We start from the raw sequence: 23,276 nt of genomic DNA on the forward strand, positions 1-23,276 counted from the left end.
GCAGAAAAAATTCTTTGTTTGCTTCCATTATGGGATCAGTTATAATTCTGATGACATCTAACAGCAATTTTTAAAATATTTCACAAGTACGACCAGTGATTTTTAAGAAAATCTGACAACTTTCGAAGGTTTAAATATAGAGCTTCAGTTGCAGAAATGCAAAATGAAGAAAGAGAAGCCCGTGCTCAGGCGGTAACAATGAGAGAAAGGCCAAGTTACTAGTACCGTCGATTGTTGAAAAATAAAAATATCTAAGAAATAATTTCCTTAAAAGCTGAGGATACAGTTTGATTGGAATTGGAATCATGAACTAGATTTCAAACGCCTCTACAAAATCTAATTTGTCAAAGAATATGTTTTTCGAAAACTCTTGGCTGCCTAAAAATGGAAAATGTGATTTTATGACAAACAGTTTCGGTCAGCAGAGTATCATAGTGCTTGCAATCATATGTAGGATGTTTAAAATAATAATTCCATATTTCTATTCTTTTAATATTCAACTTACTCTTTTATTACAAAATTGGTAAAAAAAACAGTGCATTTTATAAAAACAGCTTTGGCAACATGAGTAGAAGAGTTCTGTAAATAAAATATAATTTTTTATATGATCTACCTCGAATAAAAGGTAAAAATTGAGTCACATGTTCAATATGCTGTAATAAATTAAACGCAATGTGCCATTAGATATTCCCAAGACGAAATATTTTTGTATATTACTTTTGGCATGTATTTCTGTAGACCAGATTTTCATTAGATTAAGAAAAAACATAGCAGATATTTCATGCGTACGCTTACACTGTTAAGCTGAAATAGTATTAAATCATCATTAACTTTGTAAATAGGTTGCATGATACTTACAATTATTAATAATTATGCGAAACTTATTTAATAGTGTGTAATATTCTCCTATTTATTATGTAATATAGTACTAACTAAATTTATATTAATAACATATAATTTTTATAATAAATATAACATATAATTATTATAATAATTGGATATTTTGTTATACACGTACAGCACAAAATGTTATATTTGTTTTTACGGAACACAAAATGTTGCATTTTCCATGGTATTTATACACTACCGTTTAGTTCATACAATTAATTCCATTTCTAATGATGAAAATATTTTCAAGAAATTTTCTATTATTCTAGACGTTTATCTAGAATCAATATTTAAGTAATAAAACCCATAACCACCTTTTGTAAATTCCGTATATGACATGACAGCCCTATACTAATGAGACCGAAGTCAGCTACATGAACACTTCCAGTATGTTTTGTTGCATGATATAAAACTTTATTCGCAAATCAGGTTCTTAGAAAATACTCATTTAGGAGATCCTTGAGAAATGCGCGCAAATTTGAAGATACAGTACTCAAATTTAGAAAACGTCCCGGAAGATAATCAGATTGCTTATCAATTGTTTTCCGACAGTAGATGTTTTAGAACAAAATAACGGTAATTTTGTAATTATGTGAAAATTTTTATAAAATGTCTCATAAAGCATTTATGTGTTAGATGAAGAAAAAACGTTTAAATTGCAGTGTCTTTTCTGGTACTCCGCCTCAGATTCAACGTCTCTATTTTATGAATCCACTTTCGTTTTATTCAGAGTGACCTGTTTGTTAGTTGTTATTAAACAGTAATGCATAATAAAGCATTGTGATTTTCCAGTTTGTAATAATTAGAAAGTGGATAAGAGGATATTATTTAGTACGAAAAGAGTGGAAGGACTTCAATAATAAATATATGCAGTTAAACCATAATACAAAATCGCATGTGGATACCACATGCCTTCCTTGTATAGCCTATTAAATTATACACACTTTTTGTGTCACTTTATATAAATTAATTTACTCGAATAATTCTAACTTAATTAACCGATTCCTCAAGGAAAATTGAAAATGATATATAAAATTGCAAATTTTGAAAAATTAAATACCTCGGATAATTTTTTCATACCGGAGTCAAACTCCTTATAATTTTATTTTTTCATAAAGTAGGAATTTGAGTATAAAACCTTCCCAAACATAAATATAGGAATTGGGACATCGCATTAAAAGCTAGATTTCGTTATTTGTCGCAATTCTGATTTTCAAATTTTGCATTGCTATATATGAATATTTTCGTCATTTAAAACACTTCTGTAATTGAAAGTATATGATTAAGACCAACTATTGCAAAAGTAAAGGCCGATTAAGGACTTTTAAGCTGAGTAAGGGGATGAATCTATATATATATAGTTAAAAGAAAATTCCTATTTCGTACGCTAAAAAATTGCTAGGTCTTTTTTCGTTTGTTCTTTTTACTTTAATTATATATATATATATATACGCTTGGTACTACTGACTGCAATAAAAAAGGGAAGCCCACAATTAAATGTTGTAGCAGTCTCGTATACTAAATCCCAACCTTCTACGGCTAACAGATTAGAGTTATACAAGATACATACATAGATACGTACAGACGTCACGAAAAAAAAAAATCCCATTAGAAACCGTTTTACAATACATTTTGGAAAACAGTAGTCTTAATTTTGTCCATATGTACGTAACGTACAGACGTCACGGACAAAAATCATCGAATTGGATTCAGGAACGGTCAAAATGGACATTTCCGCTGAAATATGATACCAGAAATTTTAAGAGATTATAATACTTCCTTTACATCCTATAAGGAAGTAAAAAAATATCAATGCTAAATCGATGCTTGGTGAAATATAGCATATCTGTTTCGAAATGTGAAAATATTCACGTATATTTGGAAGAGCCGGAAACAACAGGAGTACAATTTCAATAAATTTTCTACCTCATTCTAATGTCTTTATGTGAAAATGCACTTTTCTTATAAAAGGAAATTGGAATCAAATAACCCTCAATAATGATGATGGATAATCTCTTACATATGTATAAACCCGAATAAAGCAAAGAGTCATCCCCATTCAGGATAAAATAAATCACATATGTACAGTTAATCACATATATACAGTCAGTTTGTATACACTTTAGAGTCACGTTAAAAAAAATATTAATACTTTAAAGAATTTAATAGTTTATAAAACATGCGAATTGTTTTATTGAAATGTGAATGGTTTTATCACGTTTAAATTAAAAGTTCATCTGGAAAAGAAATTAATAGAAAAAGTTGATTTTGCTCTGCATCTGATTGTTGTGAATATCCTTGAAATTGTGATAGATAACATTTTTGTAACGGCTGCTCTTTAATACATAATAATGTTTCTCTACCAAAACATCATGAAGAATCGTTAAAATCTTGAGTTATTCCTGTTCAGTGAGCCAAATAGCGCATAACATTTACAGTTTTGCGTCGGATAATGCGGAATCTATGAAATCAGAATTCCATATAACTTGATTTGTACCGCAGTTCCATATGCAAGGTCTGCGTAATTCCACTAATTTTCTAACAACAATCATCCGATGTACCTAAACAATCCCATGAAACTATAAAGTTTAACCTGAAGGTTTACACATATAAAGTTATATTTAACAGAATATTTATAAACATTTTATTTCTCACAATATTAATGGAAATAAGGTGTTCATTCTCCCCCCTTTTTTTTAACTCGATGGATTTACACGCTCATTATCGCTGTCTGGTTTTGTAGACGTTCGCCACTTCCGTTAGAAGACTTTGGTTTCACTGTCGTCCAAAGTGGTACTTTTCCAGTTGACTGATTTTTGTGGACGCATGGAAGAATATCCAGTTTCAGTTCCAGACACTGAGGAAATGAAATGTTTAATGAGATTTCTTTCACATAATCCACGTTTAACGTTTTGAAAGCGACTCGGGCCTCGATCGGACGTTATGGATGAATTATGATTGTATAATTGAGCGATTTGCAAGATTCAGTGCAGCTGATGCGTGCCAGATAGAGACGGGATCGATTTTACAACTCAGTTTATCTTGAGAATGAACTTTTTTTAAAATTTTAGTAAATTAAATTTAAGCTGTCCTTGTAATATTTTAGAAGAGAAGATTACCATGAAATGCACAAAGAATACTGTAGAAAAAAATTAATGTATCTCAAGTTTAATAAAATGGACTTAAAAAATATACTTGATATTTTTTCACTCTGCAGTATCATTAGCATTAAACTATTATACAGAGAGATTTTTAGAAATGTATAATAATTACACATTCTTATAGTATTAATTATCTATTTTTTATTTTCAGTTGCTGTGAGTAATTAACCTGTAAAACACGGCTTTCATAAAAGTTTGTTGCACGGTCTATTTACTTAAATATTAAACCTTGTACTTTCAAATATAAAATTTCTTAGGAGAAATAGGGAATTTTTTAAACCAGTTTCAAACTTTCGGAAAGAGATATCTCTAAAAATAAAATATAAAGTTTTGTATAATCTCCGTTGAGAGCCATTTCACATTAAAAATTATTCATTATTATTTTACTAGTTAAAAATTTTCCTTAATTTTAAATGTAATATTCAGGGCGACAACCTTTATAATAACACGGCATATAAAATAGAAAGCTTCAAATTAAGTAATGGATTCTATTCTTTTGAAGACAAAAATCATTCAGTTCTGAAAAAACGAGCAGAACTTTCCTTGTGTTCTTCTCACCTTAAATTTATTCATCTATTCACATATATCTTAAATTCAAGTCAAAATTGTCACGGAAAGTAAGTCCGTAAGTCGTTCTAGAAATTGCAGAGGTTGTTAAAAGTAAGTGTATGGAATTGTTTAACTTATTAAGGAATTCATTACTGTTTTCACCCTAAAACTTTGTATAATCTGAGAATAATTTAAAGAATTAATATAAACCATAAAATTTCATTTTTACGGATTCTGCAATCCATACTGATGACATTAGTTTCACGAAATTACGTATTTTATGTTCAGAACTGGAGAATTGTTCAGAATTTTATTGTTTCGTTTTGGAAATGAATATTTTTCCCGCAATGGCGGGCACAAGGCCAGAAGAGGTGGCCATTTTATTGTGGAGGCACCTAATGGGCAGCCACCACTACCTCCTATGAAGGAACAGACAATTTTACATCCATGCCTTCTCCCGTATACGCACCCGGGGCCTTCGGTATCTCCCTCAGACTTCCCTAATCGCTATACCCTCTGGGCGGCCGAAAATAAATAACTAGAGTTAATATTTATAGTAACAAAAATTATGCTTGAAGTACACTCTATGTATATGCGGATACCAGCAGAATTAGTGTAATGAAGTGACATGATGAAATGAAAAAGGATTGAAAAGTATGGTAAAAGTCGTGCAATAAAAATAATGAAGTGAAAAAAAAAGAAAGTATCTAACAACTGCAGGAGATGCATTCTAGCATCAGTTTGATTAAATAGGGAGATATTCATTATTAATTCGAAATTACATTAGTGATATAAAAAGAATTTTTTATCTCATTCCTAAAGTCCAAGCTAAGTTTTCAAAACAGAGTAACGAATAAAATTAGTTTCCTTATTTCATTCAAGTGCATATACTTTCTACTTCAGGCCGCTATTCCACCAACGTACAGAGAATTCAGAGTTTGGAAGAAATAATTTTCTTTATCATCGTTTCATTCAATTTAGAATTCCATCAAGCTTTATTCAACCTTGACAGCAGTATATCTTTAGAAAGAAGTTAGAAAGAAGATGATAATCTAGCCAATATTCCTGAATAATTTTCCTGGATAAATTTGAGTAAACAGTGAATATTCTGCTGCTTACTGAAATTTTGCAATTCATTTCTTGCATTTATTTGATCCATACATGTAAATTGCATTATTAAAAGAATACAAAACGTTGGCCATAAATTTTCTTAATAATATCATGCCATTAAATTTTTTGAAGCAATTGACCATTTTAAGTTACGTTAAATTTGAAATATTTTGAATATTTCTAAATAGTTGTAGTGTAGAGTCTTTAGGGGTTTTACTGCTGGATACATAAAAAATGCACATTGGAACCTTGGACCCTGGACTATGCGTCAAATGTGCTTCCAAGTACACCATAAAGGCATACGGAAAGGAGGGACAGAATATACTTCCCCTTATAAAGGGCGAGTATGGATTGGGGGACCCAATCACCGAATCCTGGTGGTGACGAAGTAACGTCCACAACCTTATAGGAAATGCCTCCCGTCTTCGTAGTGTAGTGATCAGCACGGTATTCGAGAGGCCCGTGGTTTGAGTCACTACAGTGGCGCCCGAACTAAAAGGGTGATGGATAATGATTCTCCACCCCCAGGATTTGGCAATCGGGTCCCCTAATCTGCAGTCGCCCTTTAAAAGGGGGAATACATAAGGCATTTCCCCCGCCTTCTTAGCATGCCTTTGTAGTGTAGTGATCAGCACGCTCAGCGCGTATTCGAGAGGCCCATGGTTCGAGTCAGGGCGAAGGCGCTGCTCATTTTTCATCTCTCCTGCTTCCGAAATAACCTAATGTCTCTAAAACACCTTATAGTTTGACAGCCACTCGTTAGAGTCATTATGTTATTTGAAGCAGGGAATTGAAAAATGTGCAGTGCCCTAGCTGACTCTCAAAGCCTGGATCTCTCCAAATACTCCTGGAGTCTGCTTCCAATTACACCACGAAGATATGCGGAAAGGAGGGAGAAAATACCCTATAGTATATCCTTGGAATTAAGCTTCACTGCGTTTTAGGAAGGGAAATTTTTAAACTAAAAGCTTCAGAAGCATTTTTCGTATGTTTCTGTTAACGCAAGAAGTTAGCAAAGCACATTTGTTTTTTCAGTGGGCAGAGCCTCAAACTGACGATTTCAGGTTAAGCAAACTGAAAAATGTCAATCATTTTGTTGCCTCTTTGCACGTTCTCTTTACCTCGTCTTCCCTCAGCTTAACCTACTTCCTCGATAGCTCTTTACACAAAAGTTGCATAATAAGGGATGAAATAATTTGCAAGTGAGGAAATGGTTGTTTAAGTTCCCGAGCTTGGAAATACTTACGAAACAAGTGTTGTCTCTTCGATTATTTGTTCTTACTTCTAATTCCTTGCTACTTGACATATTTCTGTGCTACTGAACATTCAAGTCTTTAAATACCAATATCTATATAATTTGATCATCATCATTTATTATTTTCGCTTTTTAAAATGAAATAGATGTTATTCTTTATTAATTTTTTAATCTTTTACGATAGTAAAGCATGCAACTAAGATAAGTCATGCATTGATTTCATGATATCATTACTCTCTTTCTCTGAGATATTAATTTTTAATACTTCAGAAATTCAGGTCTCATTTTGAAAATCATTTGTGTATATTCCCAATGCATTGTTTGATGATTTTTGAAGTAACATTACGGTATACAGAATTCAAGAGATTATTTTCATGAATTTTGGGGAAACTTTTCGAAGTTTCTCAACTATCAAACGTTGCCTTTATACGAAACAAATTTTGGATATTTTCCCCCATTATTATTTTTTTTCATAACTGTTATACGGTTATTCATGTTTGAATAATTTTAATGATACTTTCCATTATAACTTACGCGAAGAACATGCTGCAAAGGAATTCAAATAGTCGATCGGAAATTTTGAACACTAAATTGAGTTCGCTAGATTTCTGACAAATGAAGGAAAGTAATTTTCGTATGTTATATAAAGCTGCTCTGCATTGAATATTAGTACAAAAAAAGGTAGTGATCGTGGTTTTAAACTTAAAAACATTGCATACGTAAATTCGCCCGTCTGTGCTTACAATAAGTTGAAATGTAATCTACATAAATTTAAAATCTGTGCCTTTATATAACGGGTTCACTAATTAGTATTAAAACTTCCCAGTTAGCCCCACCAGTAGCCGAGTTAGGTCTGTTGAGTATTGGGAGTTTGGTGTGGATTAAATCTCAGACGTATGAGATGACTGTTTGGTTGGTTTTCGTAGAATATGTTTCTTCGAGTATAACGTAAATATTGGCAAGTTTCGCTTCGAATGTCCTCCATGATAGCAGATGACTCTCGTGTACTTTACCGCATTCAAATAACCTATCCTGATCAATTTAGAAATATAAGTTTAATTTTTTTCAAATGTGTAACAGAATGGCTTTTTTAAACGCATAATGTTTTGGGGTTACCTTCCAGCAAATTTAGTATTTTTTTAGCCATAAAATTATTGCTTTAATAACGATTAAACATGAAAACAAAGCTGTCAAAGAAATTAAAGGGTTCTTTATGTCTTAACACACAAGAATCTGAGAGCAAGTTAATGCTTAATCAAAAGACTTTACACAACAAGTGTTAGAAATAAACACAAGCTTCACTGTTAGCTGATAATATCTACATAACTATAAAACTTTTAGGGAATAATTCTAAATAACAATTTTCGGTTTTTCACTACATATTAAATATGTGACGTAGACATACAAATACTTTTATTATTTATTAGCATGCAATATTTACCAAAATGATAAATAGCAGTAATAAATGCAAATTTTTGTTGCTACTATTAATGTTAAATTTCATAACTTATCACTGCTGCACTGTCTTACGGAACGAAGACACATTTTTTACTACAAAATTTAAAATTTCTTCACTTTCGCAAACAACACTGTCTTTGGGTTATGTAATCATCTTAAGTACATGATTCACTTAACACACTTTACAAAACAAATTACACGTTTCACAAAAAGCAACAAAAAAGATAAAGTAACAAGAGTAATTTAAGCTTTCGGTTAAGCTACGGAGTGCCGAGGTCTGAAATTCATTTTCAGACCACTTTCTGATCTTAAAACCAGTTCGTCCACAATGTGTATTTTGTCGAGTGGTTCCATAGATTTGATTTCAAATTTTCTGAGTATTGTTGCCATCACTGTTATAGCCTCGAAGGTAGCAAATCTTTGCCCTAGAACGAAATAAAAGTATAATAAGTTTTTTTAAATTTTGAGTTGTCTATTAGATAAAAACATCAACTAATCATTCGTAGATTATTATTACAGTTGGAATTGAAAGGTTTATTTTTTAAAAATATTTCTTGTACATTCCATATTGCAACTAGTGCTGCCTATTTAAATTTAGATAAAACTAATATTTCAGTGTGTCAAAATTTAAATATGAAATATGTATTCATTTATTTTTTATTTCGATTATTTCGATAGAAAGCGAAAGTTAATATTGGAATTGGTACCTATAACGCGTTTTACCAGTATTTCTGAAGAGCAGACGTGAAATGAATATTACAGGAACTTAGATTTGTAGAGAAGAATTCGATGCAAAATACTGTTTGTTGTTCATTTTATTAGCTAAATTTGGTTGATAAGATAAAGTTTTATCTAGTTACTTATCATGATTTCGTTACGTTCCAGCGCTTTACACTTTGTGCTGTAAATCTTCAAATAAAGACCATTCTAAAAAATTTAATATGTTATTACCAATTTCTCTCACTATACGAAGAAAAGAGTTCTTATGAAACTTTTCGCAAACAGAAATCCTGTAAATCGAAGAAGCAACTACCACTAATTATACGGAAAAGGCTTTTGAGGTTTTGCATTACATCAAACATGTTATCAAAGATAGCTGTATAATCCTACCCAACTGATTTTAAAATATAAATTAATATTAAATTATAATAATGATATAATAAACACGCAGTTCGTAAAAATAGAAATAATATATTTGCTACGTAATTTCAATCACTTAAACTAAAAAGAGACCACTTGTACAGAAAAATTTAAATGTGATGCATTATTGCATTTATTAAATTTATATTTAAATAATTCAAATAGTGCACACACTTGTATCGCAATGATGGTCGTGAGCTGAGTCTTTGGAAATATGGTGGTAAGATGTACAAGAATACAGTACAGTTATCTAAAGGTACTTTAATTAATCTCTGATAAAGTTATATTGGTCGTTTTTCATGCAAAATATAATGTAAAAAATATTAGAAAAGTAAAGCATGAAGACACATACATTATAGTTGTTAAATTAATTATCAAATTGTAAATTTACTTCCTTTTACTCTTATTAAACTGATATTCTTTTAGTTAAAATTAAAGTCTTGTTTTGTTTCAGTTTATTCGTTTTCATAAAGTCTTGTTTTATTAACATTTTCATGCACAGAGCGTAGTTAACCATTTGGATAATACTAATGTTTATTTATATTCTTAGAAATAGGTAGTCTTGGAAGACAGTCGCTAAGAGGGCTCAAGATAATTACATATTATTTCTGGGAAAAAAAAAAAGAAAAAAAAAGAAAAAAAAAAAAAAAAAAAAAACTAAATTTAATTTTTTGGCTGTAATTTAAAATTTGAGTTCTTCCCAATTATTGATGTAAAAACGAACTAGTTACTGTTAATGAATGTTTCTGTTAATAAACTGTTTCCGAAATGACCGTCAGTAGACGAGTGAAAATGCTTCTGAGCGAGCACTGGTAGTTCAACCCGACGAACGAGCTGGCTTCATGATATTTTTTGGGGTTTTCCTAATATATGGCCTAGATATCAGTCAGTTCCTGACAAAGTCCCCAGCAAAGGCATCCCTATTCTTCAGCAACATCCAAACGATTAGTTGCACACTGCATACTGTGCATAACACTTTAAAAAGGCGAATAAAACAAAACAAGACTTAATTTTTATTAAGAGAATATCAGATTAGCAAAAGTAAAATACAATAATTTTATGACTTGGTACTTAATTAAATAATTTAAATGTAGGTAACTTTATGCAAATATTCATCTTCCCTTTCCTAATCTCTTTTACACTGTATTTTTCATGAAAATCTACCAATGATACAAAATATCTAAGCTTTTGAACCATTTATACCACAATGTTTTCTCCGTCCTTTCTTTTCTCCCAAGATGTTTTTTACAACAACGTTTTCTCCTTGCGTCATTTTATCGGCGATGTTTACTTTTGCGATATTTTGCAACGATTTCTTAGGTGGTAACCGCTCTGAAAATGCAATGAGTGGAAGAAACAAAATGAATATATTGAATTCGGTTTGTCTAAATACAGGTAAACAAGAAATTAGCCTTATCTAATTCCGCTATCTTAAGTTCGCCTGTAACCTTCAGAGCAAAAGAAAGTTTTCTAGTGCCTCTAAGCATCTTTATGTTTAGGTAACCTAAAGTTAATCTAAAACCTAAAATTCTTGCAATGGTAGACCTAACATAACAGATTCCTGCAAACAGTGAGATTTTCAACATAGACATACACCTCAAATTACAAAAATATTTTATATGACGTTTTGGACTTTTTAAATTTAGAAAAGAAAATTTTCTCAAATTACGAAATCTGACATTTTGCACATTTCTCTTATCCCTGCACTTATGTTTAGAAAAATTTTTCCTTTCGTTATAAAAAAATAAAACACAAAAGGTTTGATCCCCATACAACAAAAATTGACCGAGATATTTCATATCAAAATCGGGAATCATATTCAGGGTTGTAGACAAATCGAAGAATCGGTAATAAAATTTATGGACGCGTTTTTTGCATGTGTACGTAACAGATAAAATATCCTTTAGAAAAGTGTGTTTGGTGTTAAGAGATAAAGTGACGGGTAGTGGCACGTAGTCAACTCGTAATATTATCTGCATTACCTTATAACGTTGCGCGCCTCCAACTTGCACGCAACCAAGAGGTGACTGTGAAAACTTGTATAAAAGATAGAGCCTTGTGAAGGGTTTAAGTCCCTTTTTATTCAACGTAATAAAATTACAATTGCGTCCTCTTGACGCTTACAGACTGTGCCAACTTGGCAGTCAAATAAAAATAATAACCTGAAAAGAAAGTCAAGACAAGATTCTAACTACGAGGCTCTCTAAAATAACTAACTCACCGCGTTTTACAATACCGCTGCTAATTCAGCAGACTTGAAGCTCACTGGAAAGATCACCACTACTTCCCGCCAAGCACATAGGCCGCAACGCGGGGTTCTTCAATTCTCGCTAACTACCTCCGCGCTCGTGCAGTAAGAATATCACTCACCGAACTTGTTTCCTTCTATTTAAATCAGAATACTTCCGCTGATAATTTGAATGCTTGCGCGTTCTACTAAAATTTACATATTCTGGCATTGGCAGTTCCAGGGGAAAGTAAGGCTTGACAGGAAAGATAGTTTAAACTTAAAATAAATGTTAGTTAAAATAAATATAAACCCTACAACCTTGAATAATTCTTATTTGTTTAATGACTCCTGAATACAAACTCAAAATCATGTCAAATGTCACAAATTTTGAAATTAACTATTTCGTCAATTTTTTCGTACGAAAATCAATTATTTTGTGTCTCATTTTTATAACGAGTACAATTTTTTTTTTACAATATAAATGTATTTACCAAAGGAATGTGTAAAAATTTAAAATTCGTATTTTAAGTAAAATTAAATTTTTAAAATAAAAATATCAATAAAAATAAAAATATCATGAATATTTGCATCATTTAAAACGTTTTCATAATTGGAAGTACATGTTTACTACGAACAACTGGGAAAATAAAGGCAGGGTAATAAAATTTATGGGCGGGGTGTATATTTATCTCTTTGTACGGGAATGATTTATATCTAAAATAATATGTTCAGAAAATATTAATCTTACCGATGCAGTTTCTAGGCCCTGCAGAAAAAGGAACATACGCAAACGGGTGCCTTCCAGTGGAATTTGACAGCTGAAAACGGTCAGGATCAAATACTTCAGGATTCGGAAAGACATCTGGGTCACGATGCAGCATATATATCAAAATTCCGCAACTTGTACCTTTTGGTATCATGTATCCATCTACCAGAAAAATTATTTTCTTATGAAATACATTTAGCATCACTCAGAAAAATGGTAGCATGTATAAGATACATAGTTCATGTTTTGAATCAGGATTTATTACTTATAGATAATGTCAACCATTGTTTTAGGAAAGACAAAACTGAAGTAAGCCGGCTTATTAATTAACATTTCAAGGAAACGAATGAGCTAAATTTTTCCTGTCAAAAGCAGAGAGTTTAAAGTAAAAAATTCACAAAAGAAATATTTGGTAAATATAAATTTTATCCTTTAATGTACAGAGGGGGTTCGAACATTTTTTAGACGATTTTGGTAAGGGGTAATAAAAATCGTTTGCTGCAAAAGAAGTAATTGCAATTGTACTATGTTTTTAAAAGTCAAAATTATTGTCTGTGGCTTCAAAGTTTTGTTTTTATTCAAAATGGCGAATTTAACAAAGCAGTGGTTCGAAGGCTACATTTACGCTCTTTCCGAAGAGAAATATGCCTACTCCGTTATCCAAAAACGATGTGAGAGTCATGGTTTTGTGATATCTACAGCGTCGATAGGTAATATCATCAACAAGAAAGGAAAAAAAAAAACGTCAAATTGGAGCTTCAAGTGGGACAAAAATTCCAAACAAATATCCAAGGAAAAAAAGGACATCTTCGACTATTGCAAAGGTACGTTGTTTAATGTTAAAAGAAAATCCCCCTAGTCAAAGGACAGTAGCAAAATCATCAAAATGCTCGGTGTCCACTGTAAACAAAATGATAAACGTTGATTTAAATCTTAAGAAAGGGAAAAACGCAATGTGCATCGTCTTCTTCCGAAGCATATCGCTCAACGCAGGACACGCTGCAGAATTCTATATGAGAAGCACTTATCCAAAGAAAAATGGAAAACAATTGTCACAATAGATGAAGCATGGGTGTATTTAAATGATTGTAACAAAAAAAGAGCCATTTATTATCATAAAAGGGGAGAAAAAATTTAAGTACATGGTTCAAAGAATCGAAAGAAAGTTTTTCTAAGGGATTCATGATTGTTGCTGGTTTTTCTTATAATGGCAAGTTAAAAATAAAGAGAGTGCAAAAAAATGTCAAGATTAACTCCAAATACTATCAGGAACATATTTTATCGCCAATTTTTCTGAATGAAATACCATCGCTTTACCCACAGTGCCATCAATCTGTGAGACTCCATGAGGACAAAGCTAGCAGTCACATATCAAAACCCACTGAAATTTCCTAAAAGAAATGGAACAAAAAACTCGTATCAAGGCCATACACTTCATTCATATCCCTACTAAATCTCCCGATGTGTCACCTATGGACTTTTGTGCTTTCGGACTTTTAAAAACTGCATTATCCAAACGTTGTCCCAAAACCCTCAGAGGACTCTGGAAAGCTGTTCAGGAGGAATGGGATAGAATACCTCTTCTGCCATTTCAAAAGGTTATTATTATCGTAGACATTGCGGTGTCGAAAGATAGTTCAGAATAAGGGATGTCAAATAGAACATTTAAAACACAAGAATTTTATGTAATTTAGTTTTGTGAATACAATATACATCGTCTAAAAAATGTGTGAACAGCCTCTGTACTAGACTCCTTTCACTTTGAAACCTATTTCGACTCTCTTTAAATGGCTGCATTTTTAACTAGCTGTATTTTCATCGTAAATTTATTCTTCTAATGCAATTTCCTTTCAATTATAAATTTCAGCTATTATTCTTAGCAGCAACGTATTACTTAGTCCAAAATGTAAGATAAAACAATAGCGCTGTTAAGTATAGTCTCGACACTTCTTGAACGTACATTTCATTTGGAGGTTATCTTTATTATATACATTTTAGCTGTCTTCATCGTGGAACGGTGTTTGATACACCAGGGTGCCTAGGCTGACTACCCCAAATCTAACATAGTTGAAAGCTTCGAAATATTTTACAAAGTAATTTATTTGAGATGCAGTATTTCTTTATTTAAATTTTAAAAAGATCCACGCACTATAAATTCAAGCCTCAGAGCTGTCTATGTCTAATCTATGTTATCAAGATAATTTCGAATCAATAGATGTCAGGTGGTGAACAAATAAATACAATACACCCAAGATATAAATATACATAAATTAAAACAAAAGAATACCAAATAACATGACAAAGTAAATATAAAAATTCAAACTTTCATGATTACATTTGGATTGAGAATGGACATTGCCCTTTTTTATTGGTATCGTTCTTATAATCGTAATTATAAATTCTGAGTTCAGAGTTACTTATATCACATAAAAGAATGTGAAACTGTCTGGCCAGGTGCTAGTAAAAACTTCTCGGTGGAATTATGCCTTGTTCCGCATGAATTGCATTGTGTTTAACACAGTACTGTGCGTTTGCAATTTGCCGCAGAAACATGACTTCCTAAAAAACTAAAACAAAATTTGGCAACAGTACAAAACTTATCGAACCTCGCAACAATGAAAACGAAAACATCGGGAAAGAGACTGTTGAAATTCGGTAAAGTAGAGTGAGGTTTAGACCACTTTCGGAATATTAGACACTAATTTAAAAGGATGATATAATTCTAAAACTATATAAATAGGAGATCACTAAAATCGCTTACTTTTCCACCTGAAATACATGTAATCGTTGTTGGAAAACTATTGCCAATTAGTGTAAACAATATTCTGACCTAAAAGTGCAAGAAATTCAAATATTCTCAAATATTTGTTTCAAATATGTATACTCAAATATTTGTCTAATTCCTCCATAGAATCTTTCTACAATATGTATCATCTCATTGTGGCATACTTGACAATGAGGCGAAGGATACTCTGACAAAGAAAGGTACCAAATTAAAACAAAATCCTTCCGAACAAACATAATTTAAAACAGCTTCTGAGATCACAGCAACAAATTAAAAAATTATTTTATTTGTTATCTCCAAAGTCTGTCTAAACAAAATCTGGAGCAATAGCCTTGATGATTTACCACACTGCCCTAGAGAGAGTGCAATGGCTGTATTCCGACTGACAAGTTAAACATGACTACTTGATACTTATTTGAACATGATTGGAAGCATGAGGGAAGGAAATACAAAGTAACTACTTTTTCATTTAGCTGTCCATTCAAATCCATGATTACAAAAATTTATATTTCAGAAATCTTTCAATGAATCGTAATTTCTCAATTTATTGCTTAAATATCTAGATTTAACAATTACCCCCAAGTTCTGTAAAACAGAATTGAAACAGAATTTAGAGCTTCCTTTCTAAATGAACTAGATGTCGTGTTAAGCGATTGAAATATGATAAAAGGAACTAACTAAGAAGTAAAATAACGATGGAAAGCATCATGCAAATGATTATTCTGCACCAAGGTATGTGATATATGATGCTAATAAGCAGATTTTATTAATTATAATAAGTACACAATTATTCCTAAGAATTATCATTTTTAAACATAAAGGGCATTCATAAAAGGAATTTTATTAAATTAAATTAATCAATTATATTTAAAAAATAAAGATATATACTAGCAATAAATTTTAAATTGCTCCATTATTAAGCAACAAGTTAAAAAATTAAACGTAAATTAATTCATGAAACATCAAATAGTATTCATTCTGAAAATTAGCTATTTGGCAAGTTGCGTGGAAGATAAATGCTATGGAAGTGCATCGCAACATGACGTAACCAATCCAGCATTTAGAAAGACTTCATTACACATGTTCGTAAAGGCAAATGCAAGCCTTGCATGTATTTAAATTTTCCTTTATAAGGGAATTTTAAATACATGCCCCTTATAAGGGAATAATTAAACTGCACGGCCTGTCAAATAAATAGCCAAAGTATTCAATAAGTTGCAGATGAATATGTTATTTTGCAATAAATATTAAACAATGCATTATATACATTATACATTATATTCTTCATAAAATATGTTGATTTTTACATGTGTAATGTATTCCCATTTTAACTTAGAATAAAGGAATTTTAGGCTGGTAAAATAAAAAGAATTTATTTTTATTTCAGTTTTGCAGACTTTCAAAAATTAAACTTTGATAAGGGGATATTTTTTAACCTAAAATTTTTTATTGAAAATACAAATATATTAAAAAGTATTAAATTAGATATATTCTCATTGATAATAAGTAAATTAAATTAGGATAATAGGTTTAAATCTTGTAATTTTTGTAACATGAACTAATTAAAGAAATAATTATTCGATAATCCTAAGTAGCAATTTGAGGAAAAAAATTATAAGACTTATGTTTTCCCTTATGACAAAAAAATTATGGACAAATTAATATCCTTTAAGAACTCCTAATTGGATAAATGTATTACTTATACATGAAACATAAAATATTCTATTTCCGACACCGATGTTGCTACATTCATAAGATTTTCTGATGTTTTATCTATTATATATTTTATTGCTCTTTAAAAATATAAAGCAATATATTCCTGAAAATAATTTAAATTTCTATTCTAACATTTAGGCTGCTGTATTACTCGGTTGTAACATATTAACGTTTTTCCAGTCTCTTTTGGGGCTCTTAATAGCAACATAGTAACTGTAATTGTATTATCAGCAAAAAATGAAAATACTTACATTATTAACTATTTTAAAAATCTAGCTTTTAAGCAGAAACATAAAACTTTCTTATATTTCTAATAAAATTGCTTTTGAGCTTTTTAATTAGACTATGAAAAAGTATTTATTGTGGGTCTAATTTACCTTTTAATTATTTTTCCTCTCAGTGCTATCGAAAAAATATATATCTCTGTACAATATTCGAAATGTGCTGTCAATTTACTTCTTCCATGGAGTTTAAATAATCTCATGTTAAGACAAATCTCTCATATTGAATATTACTCCTTGTTCTTTAGTCTTCATGTCAGTCGCGGTTGAAACCGATTTCTAAAATGATTGTATTATTCTGTTATAAACAGTTTATCCGTTGTGTTTTTTGTTATATATTTATTTTAAAAAGTTATTCCTTTAAAATATATAGAAAGCCTATTCATTTCTTTCTTTTTCATTAAATATTAAAACAAAAATATGTCATTATGACTGATTTATAAATAGTCATCGTCACTACCATACATATACAAAAGGAAAATACCAACAGATATCATACATATATCAACAACGCAATGTGAGGCAAATTACCAACGAAACTGCGGTGAAAATTGCTTATAATAAATTTTTCATGTGACTTAGTTGAGAAAAGCGATCAAGACAAGTTCAGCATATTCATTTATAAAAAAGTAAATCAAGCTTTCAGTCCAACAGTTAAAATCTAAACGAACAAAATAAAATAGTAATTTTTCAGTCTGTAATATAGTTATATGCAATGGGTCTATTTCCAATTTCTAAATGTGAATAGATAATTCAAATTATGTTTCACATTTGTTCTTATAATTATTTAAAAAATATTAAGAAAGCGTTTTATTATTATTACACCTATTCTAGTGGGAAACACTTAGCGTTTTGCATTTAATGGTATATAATGTATAATACTTTAAGGCAATACACTCCTTTTACTTTTCTATAATATAAAATATAATATAATAAAAAAAATATATTTTTAAAGAAAAATTTGCGTAATAATTAAGAATTAGTTTAATTGCTTGTATGTATCGATTGATATTATCTATTTGGGGATATAAACAGTGTTTTATTTTATAAATTATAAAGAAAGGGTATAAAAATTCTTCTTTTTTATATTTAATTAATTGTAACAAATGTAACCATTTATTTGTAAACAACTAAGTTCTAATCCAAAAGCAAGAGTTTGTGATAAAACGTTGTAAATAACAGTAAAAATTCCGTTGATAAAAGACACGCAATCTCAGAAATCCAGTTACAAAATTCTAGACATATAAACGTAATTACAAAATTATAGACATCATCTAGAAACTGTTTATTGTGTCTAATTATTGAAATTCTAGACATCATCTAGAATATTCTAGACATCATTGTAGAATTACAAAATTCTAGACATATAAACGTAAACGCAAATCCTGACCTGTTATTAAATGCAATTTAAGCCTTACGTATTAAAATAGAAATTTTTAAAAAAGGCTCTAATTGCAATCCTTATTGTATAAAAATAAAAATCCTATTTCACTTCCCTTATGTTACTTATTCTCCATAATTTCATGCTTTACTGCTTAGAGTATTTCTAAGAAAGATAAAGAGGAGATATGCTTCATATGTCAAATGTTTGCAAATGTTTGCATTTAAATTTCTATTAGGAAAACTGGAAGTTATAAAAGGAGAGATTCAGCAGCATGGAAAACCAGTTTAAAAAGGTCAAGCGGGGAGAAAGACAGCAAAACGAAAATATATGTATATTTGTTCAAAGTCCAGTTTTTATCTTTTAGCAAATAAAAATCTGGCACAAGCTGCTTCTTAAGAATGTGTCAAACTTATTTATCTTCTTTAGGTTACAATCGGAAAGCAAAGGGAAATGATAGGGATAGTTAAATCATTCAGTATTCATTTTTCTCCGATTTCTCGCATGAAAGGTTTATAGTTTTTAAGATGATAACAGTTTTCTTCATGGTAATTACTTAAGATAAATTTGATAGCATAAAGTTGTTTTTAAAGAAAATATATTTTGCATGTTCCTATGATGCACGTAAGTTAAGATTCTGTTATTTATGTTTTATTTTATTTTAATAAGTATTAACATAACTGATTAGGTAATTTACACGGTTTAACGGACATATGGTTTTAATCAGATATCAAAAAGTAAGAAAATACATTTTTGAACTCTTTGGAATGTTATTAATTTCTGCTTTGTTAATTTCCGGGATGAAATGGAAGTAGATGTTACGCATGTTAACTCCCATATATATGTATATATATCGAGAGAGAGAGAAGAGTTTTCGTAAAGTTTCAAACCAAAATAAACTTTAAGTAATTATAATTGCCGATTATGAAAGTAATTTTAGACATTAAAACTGTTAAACAGAAAGGTTCCAAGGGAAAATTCAATTAATCTTTGGGGTATACCTAAAAGAACTTTCAGAGTTTTATTATGGAAATATGATACATTGTAAATTATGATTTGCTGTTATAACGAAATTGTAAATTATGATTTGCCGTTATAACGAAATTTTTCTGTTGTGTAAGTTCTTCATTTTAGAAAATAATGTTAAAAGTAAAGAGATTAAAGAAATAAATTTGACTTAGGAAGAGTAATTTAATTCAATATCTGTAGCTAATAATATGATACGCGTGAAACTTCAGATGGCAACTATAGAGAAGACGTAGCAGAAACAAATGCCAGAATTTTAAAATCTAATTATTATATTAATGAATGAGATACAAAATTAAATGTAAAATGCAATTGAATTGTTAAAAATTGCGTATTTTCTGGGTAACTTAAAAAAGTATAAAACCCTAGGATAAAAATTATTCCAAACATATTTAGAGAGCATTTCCTATTGTGGTTCTTAATAATGTTTAAATGCATTAATAATTTTTATATGCAGTATTCGCTCTTACATAGTCACATTTCAGAACATAAGATAAGAAAATTATTTTATTGTTGACAATGTCTTTTTAAAGAAATATATCATACTGGAATTTCAAACAGAATATCCTAAAATCCAAATTAATTTTGCTTTAATAATTTTAATTTGTTTAATGTTGTAACGTTACAACTTGGAGAGTCAATGTAGGTGCATTTAAATGGATGGCTATAACGCTTAAATCCGAGCATGTGAAGAAAACGTTATGGCTTTAATGACTATATTTTAGTAATAAAGGTAATAAAATATTAATGATAATAAAGATAATAAAATAGTAATAACAGAAGTAATAAATTTTTTTAAAAAAAAATCTGAAAATTTTCAGATTTTATATTACGCCAAAAGGTTTTTTTTTTTTTTTTTTTTTGCATTTACATACACATACATGTTTCGAGAGCATTTAGGATAATATCCCTTTGGTTAAAAATGTTTAGAAATAGCATATCTTTTTTATATTTAAGAATATCCGTTAGACAGTCTCGCGCGCTGGAGATAATTTTTTTTTTATTCCATATAGAATTGCCATTGCTCGCTTTGCATTCGTTGAGGTTGTTAATTAAAAATCCGTTAAAGTTTTACAAAATATGAAACACACAATAAAATATTTAAAAACAACATATCCTTATAATTTCCGATAGACAGTCTTGTGCACTGGACATAAAAATGTCTTTTCCTGTACAGTGTTGCCAATGCTCGCTTTGAAATCATTGAGTTTGTTAATCCCAAATTAGTTAAAGTTTTACAAAATATGAAATAGACAATAAAACAAATTCCAAATTCGGACTTCCAGTTGCTCATATTAGGGTGTAAAACTCCTTTTTTCAAAATTTGATGGCTCTAGGTGCCGCTGTTTTTTCACAATGCAAAAACCATACATGCATTCATGCAGATTCTTCATTATTTAATTTTTTCTAAATATAATACAGGGCAATAATATTTGATGGCAATAATTTAAAAAATGATAAGCTGTTTATTGTGACCGAAGCAAAATGCCGTTTCGAGACTAATAGCCCTTCTGGGCTAACGTTTCTTTGGGCTAATAATAATAATGCTTAATACTGTGTCGCTACAACTTCGGGTAAGTGCATTTAAATGGTTGGCTATAGTGCTCAGATTAAATTCGAGCATATGAAAAAAACGTTATGGCTTTAACGGTTGTATTTTAGTAACAAAGTTAGTAAAAATATAATAATAAAGCCTAAACAATCTAACATGTAACACAATTTCAGGCACTTATTTCATGGTCTGATTAAAGTATCTGAGTCTATTCTGAAGAAATGTAATAATCCTCACTGATAAGGTACTTATTTTAGCACGTCTACATACTTAACATTCCATCTTATAACTTACCTAAATTAGAATGAAATTTCAGACATTTTCTTTGTGAGTATCCTGCTTTTATGCCTTACACTCTGGAGGTATGTATGAAATTTGATTATTTATCGTAGCCAATAGAGTAATTTTATTGAACGTTAATAAAATTCATATTAAAAGAATTTTCAAATTACGTTGATGCCAGGTTACATCTCATCATGATTACATTTCAACATTAGTATCATCTGAGGTTCTTGCTCTACAGCATCAGATAAGCTGCCCTCTAAAATGATTTGTTATCAGAATGTATTCCAGCTATCAAATCTTAATGTATCAAACCGCGATTTTTATAACTGTTGACATTTTTTTACCAGTTAACCCGATAGGGGAGGGGATACGGAATAACGCAGAAGATTAAGATGAAACAGCGATTGATTTTCTTGCGATTATGGAGAAACATTCGCAGAAAATTATAAGTCGATCAGTTTTTCAATGAGAGGGGAAAACAATTTCCAAATGTAATTATGGTGGTAGTGGTATAATTATGATCTCATAATTATAATGTATTGAAAACCTATACTAAATATATTTTGTACGGAGTGTAAAAATATATCTTGAAGTAAATAGATACAGTACTTTTGTGTTCCCCAGTATATTATAAAAGTCCTTCCACAAAAGGATGCTGTGACGCTTCCAAAATAATCAGAACCTCTCTAGACTGCTAAGTCCTAAATGCTTCCTAAACTGTTAGAATCTCTTTAGACCACAAGCAGAGCAATATTTCGCTTGATGCAAACTCTCTTGTAAAATCATCCATCACCGCTTATACAGCGTAGGACTCTGGAATTTTCTTTTTTCTTTCTTTTCACTATCGGCAGAACCAGATGGTCCATTGGGTTAGATGCTCGACTAGGTATGTCGTCTGCAGGAGTTCTTTTCTGAGTAAACGCATTGTTATTTTATAAAAACAGTTTACTTAATATCTTCCAATCTCGTTCTCCCTTTCTGTCTCGGTAACAAGTGTTTCAGAAAGAAATATTTATTATAGACGGAAATATAATAATACTTGAAAAGGAAGCGAGACCAATATAAAAATCAAAATTAGAAAATTTTAACTTAAATTGTCTTGATTAAAATGTGCAGATCAAAGTCAATCTATGCAATATGCTTATTAGGAATTACTCAGTAATAATAGTAAATTTGTATGCTGCCCCAGGCGGTATAGTGGTTAAAGAAGCCTGACTGCGATACCGAAGAACCTGGGTTCGAATCCCAGGGAAGGCATGGTTGTAACTGTCCGTCCCTTCATAGGAGGCAATGGTGGCCCACAGGTGCCTCCATAATAAAGAGAGAGACCGCCACAGCTGGCCTTGTATAGATTAATGGACTTGGTTACACTGTAACGATTCACAAACTTCCATTAGGAAAAAAAGTAAATTTTTATTCTTTTTGTAAACATAAACATAAAGTAGTTATTATCAAATTCTACATTGCCTTTTGAATAAAGGCGTTTTTTGTAGTCTAAATAATGCTTTATAACAGCAGTATGAAATTTTTTATTAAGAACATTTTTCTTCATTCCAAGAAATTCTCTTCTCTCATTTATCTCATTAAAATAATTCTGTCATGTATTTAGTGTAGAACAAATAAAATAAAATAATTACAAATAAAATTAGTTAGTAATTGTATTTACATTATTTCCATGGCAGTAGTTCATAGT

The 23,276-nt window shown here is 30.4% G+C and overlaps 1 protein-coding gene and 1 long non-coding RNA gene across 4 annotated transcripts in view; one reads left to right on the forward strand and one right to left on the reverse strand.

Moving 5' to 3' along the window:
* Positions 1 to 8,361: 8,361 nt before the first annotated feature.
* LOC118184288 (cytochrome P450 4c3-like) overlaps positions 8,362 to 23,276 on the reverse strand; it is a 68,447-nt gene continuing 53,532 nt past the window's right edge. Inside the window, exons 10-11 of the mRNA XM_035353939.2 lie at positions 12,540 to 12,719; positions 8,362 to 8,846 (exon numbers count right to left, since the gene is read on the reverse strand). Of these exons, the coding sequence (XP_035209830.2) occupies positions 8,677 to 8,846; positions 12,540 to 12,719 (350 nt within the window). The 3' untranslated portion in view covers positions 8,362 to 8,676. The remainder of the gene's footprint in view (positions 8,847 to 12,539; positions 12,720 to 23,276) is intronic.
* The window catches only part of LOC118184290 (uncharacterized), a 207,732-nt gene continuing 203,599 nt past the window's right edge, over positions 19,144 to 23,276 (forward strand). The window contains exon 1 of one of the 3 annotated variants that reach the window (XR_015041228.1): positions 19,144 to 19,344. This is a non-coding gene — a long non-coding RNA (uncharacterized LOC118184290). The remainder of the gene's footprint in view (positions 19,345 to 23,276) is intronic. The other 2 variants (XR_004757394.2, XR_015041231.1) reach the window with 2 other exon arrangements.

Source organism: Stegodyphus dumicola, chromosome 1 (genome assembly GCF_044657685.1).
Source record: "Stegodyphus dumicola isolate Sdum_Otavi_A_Nest chromosome 1, ASM4465768v1".
NCBI classification, from domain to species: Eukaryota; Metazoa; Arthropoda; class Arachnida; order Araneae; family Eresidae; genus Stegodyphus; species Stegodyphus dumicola.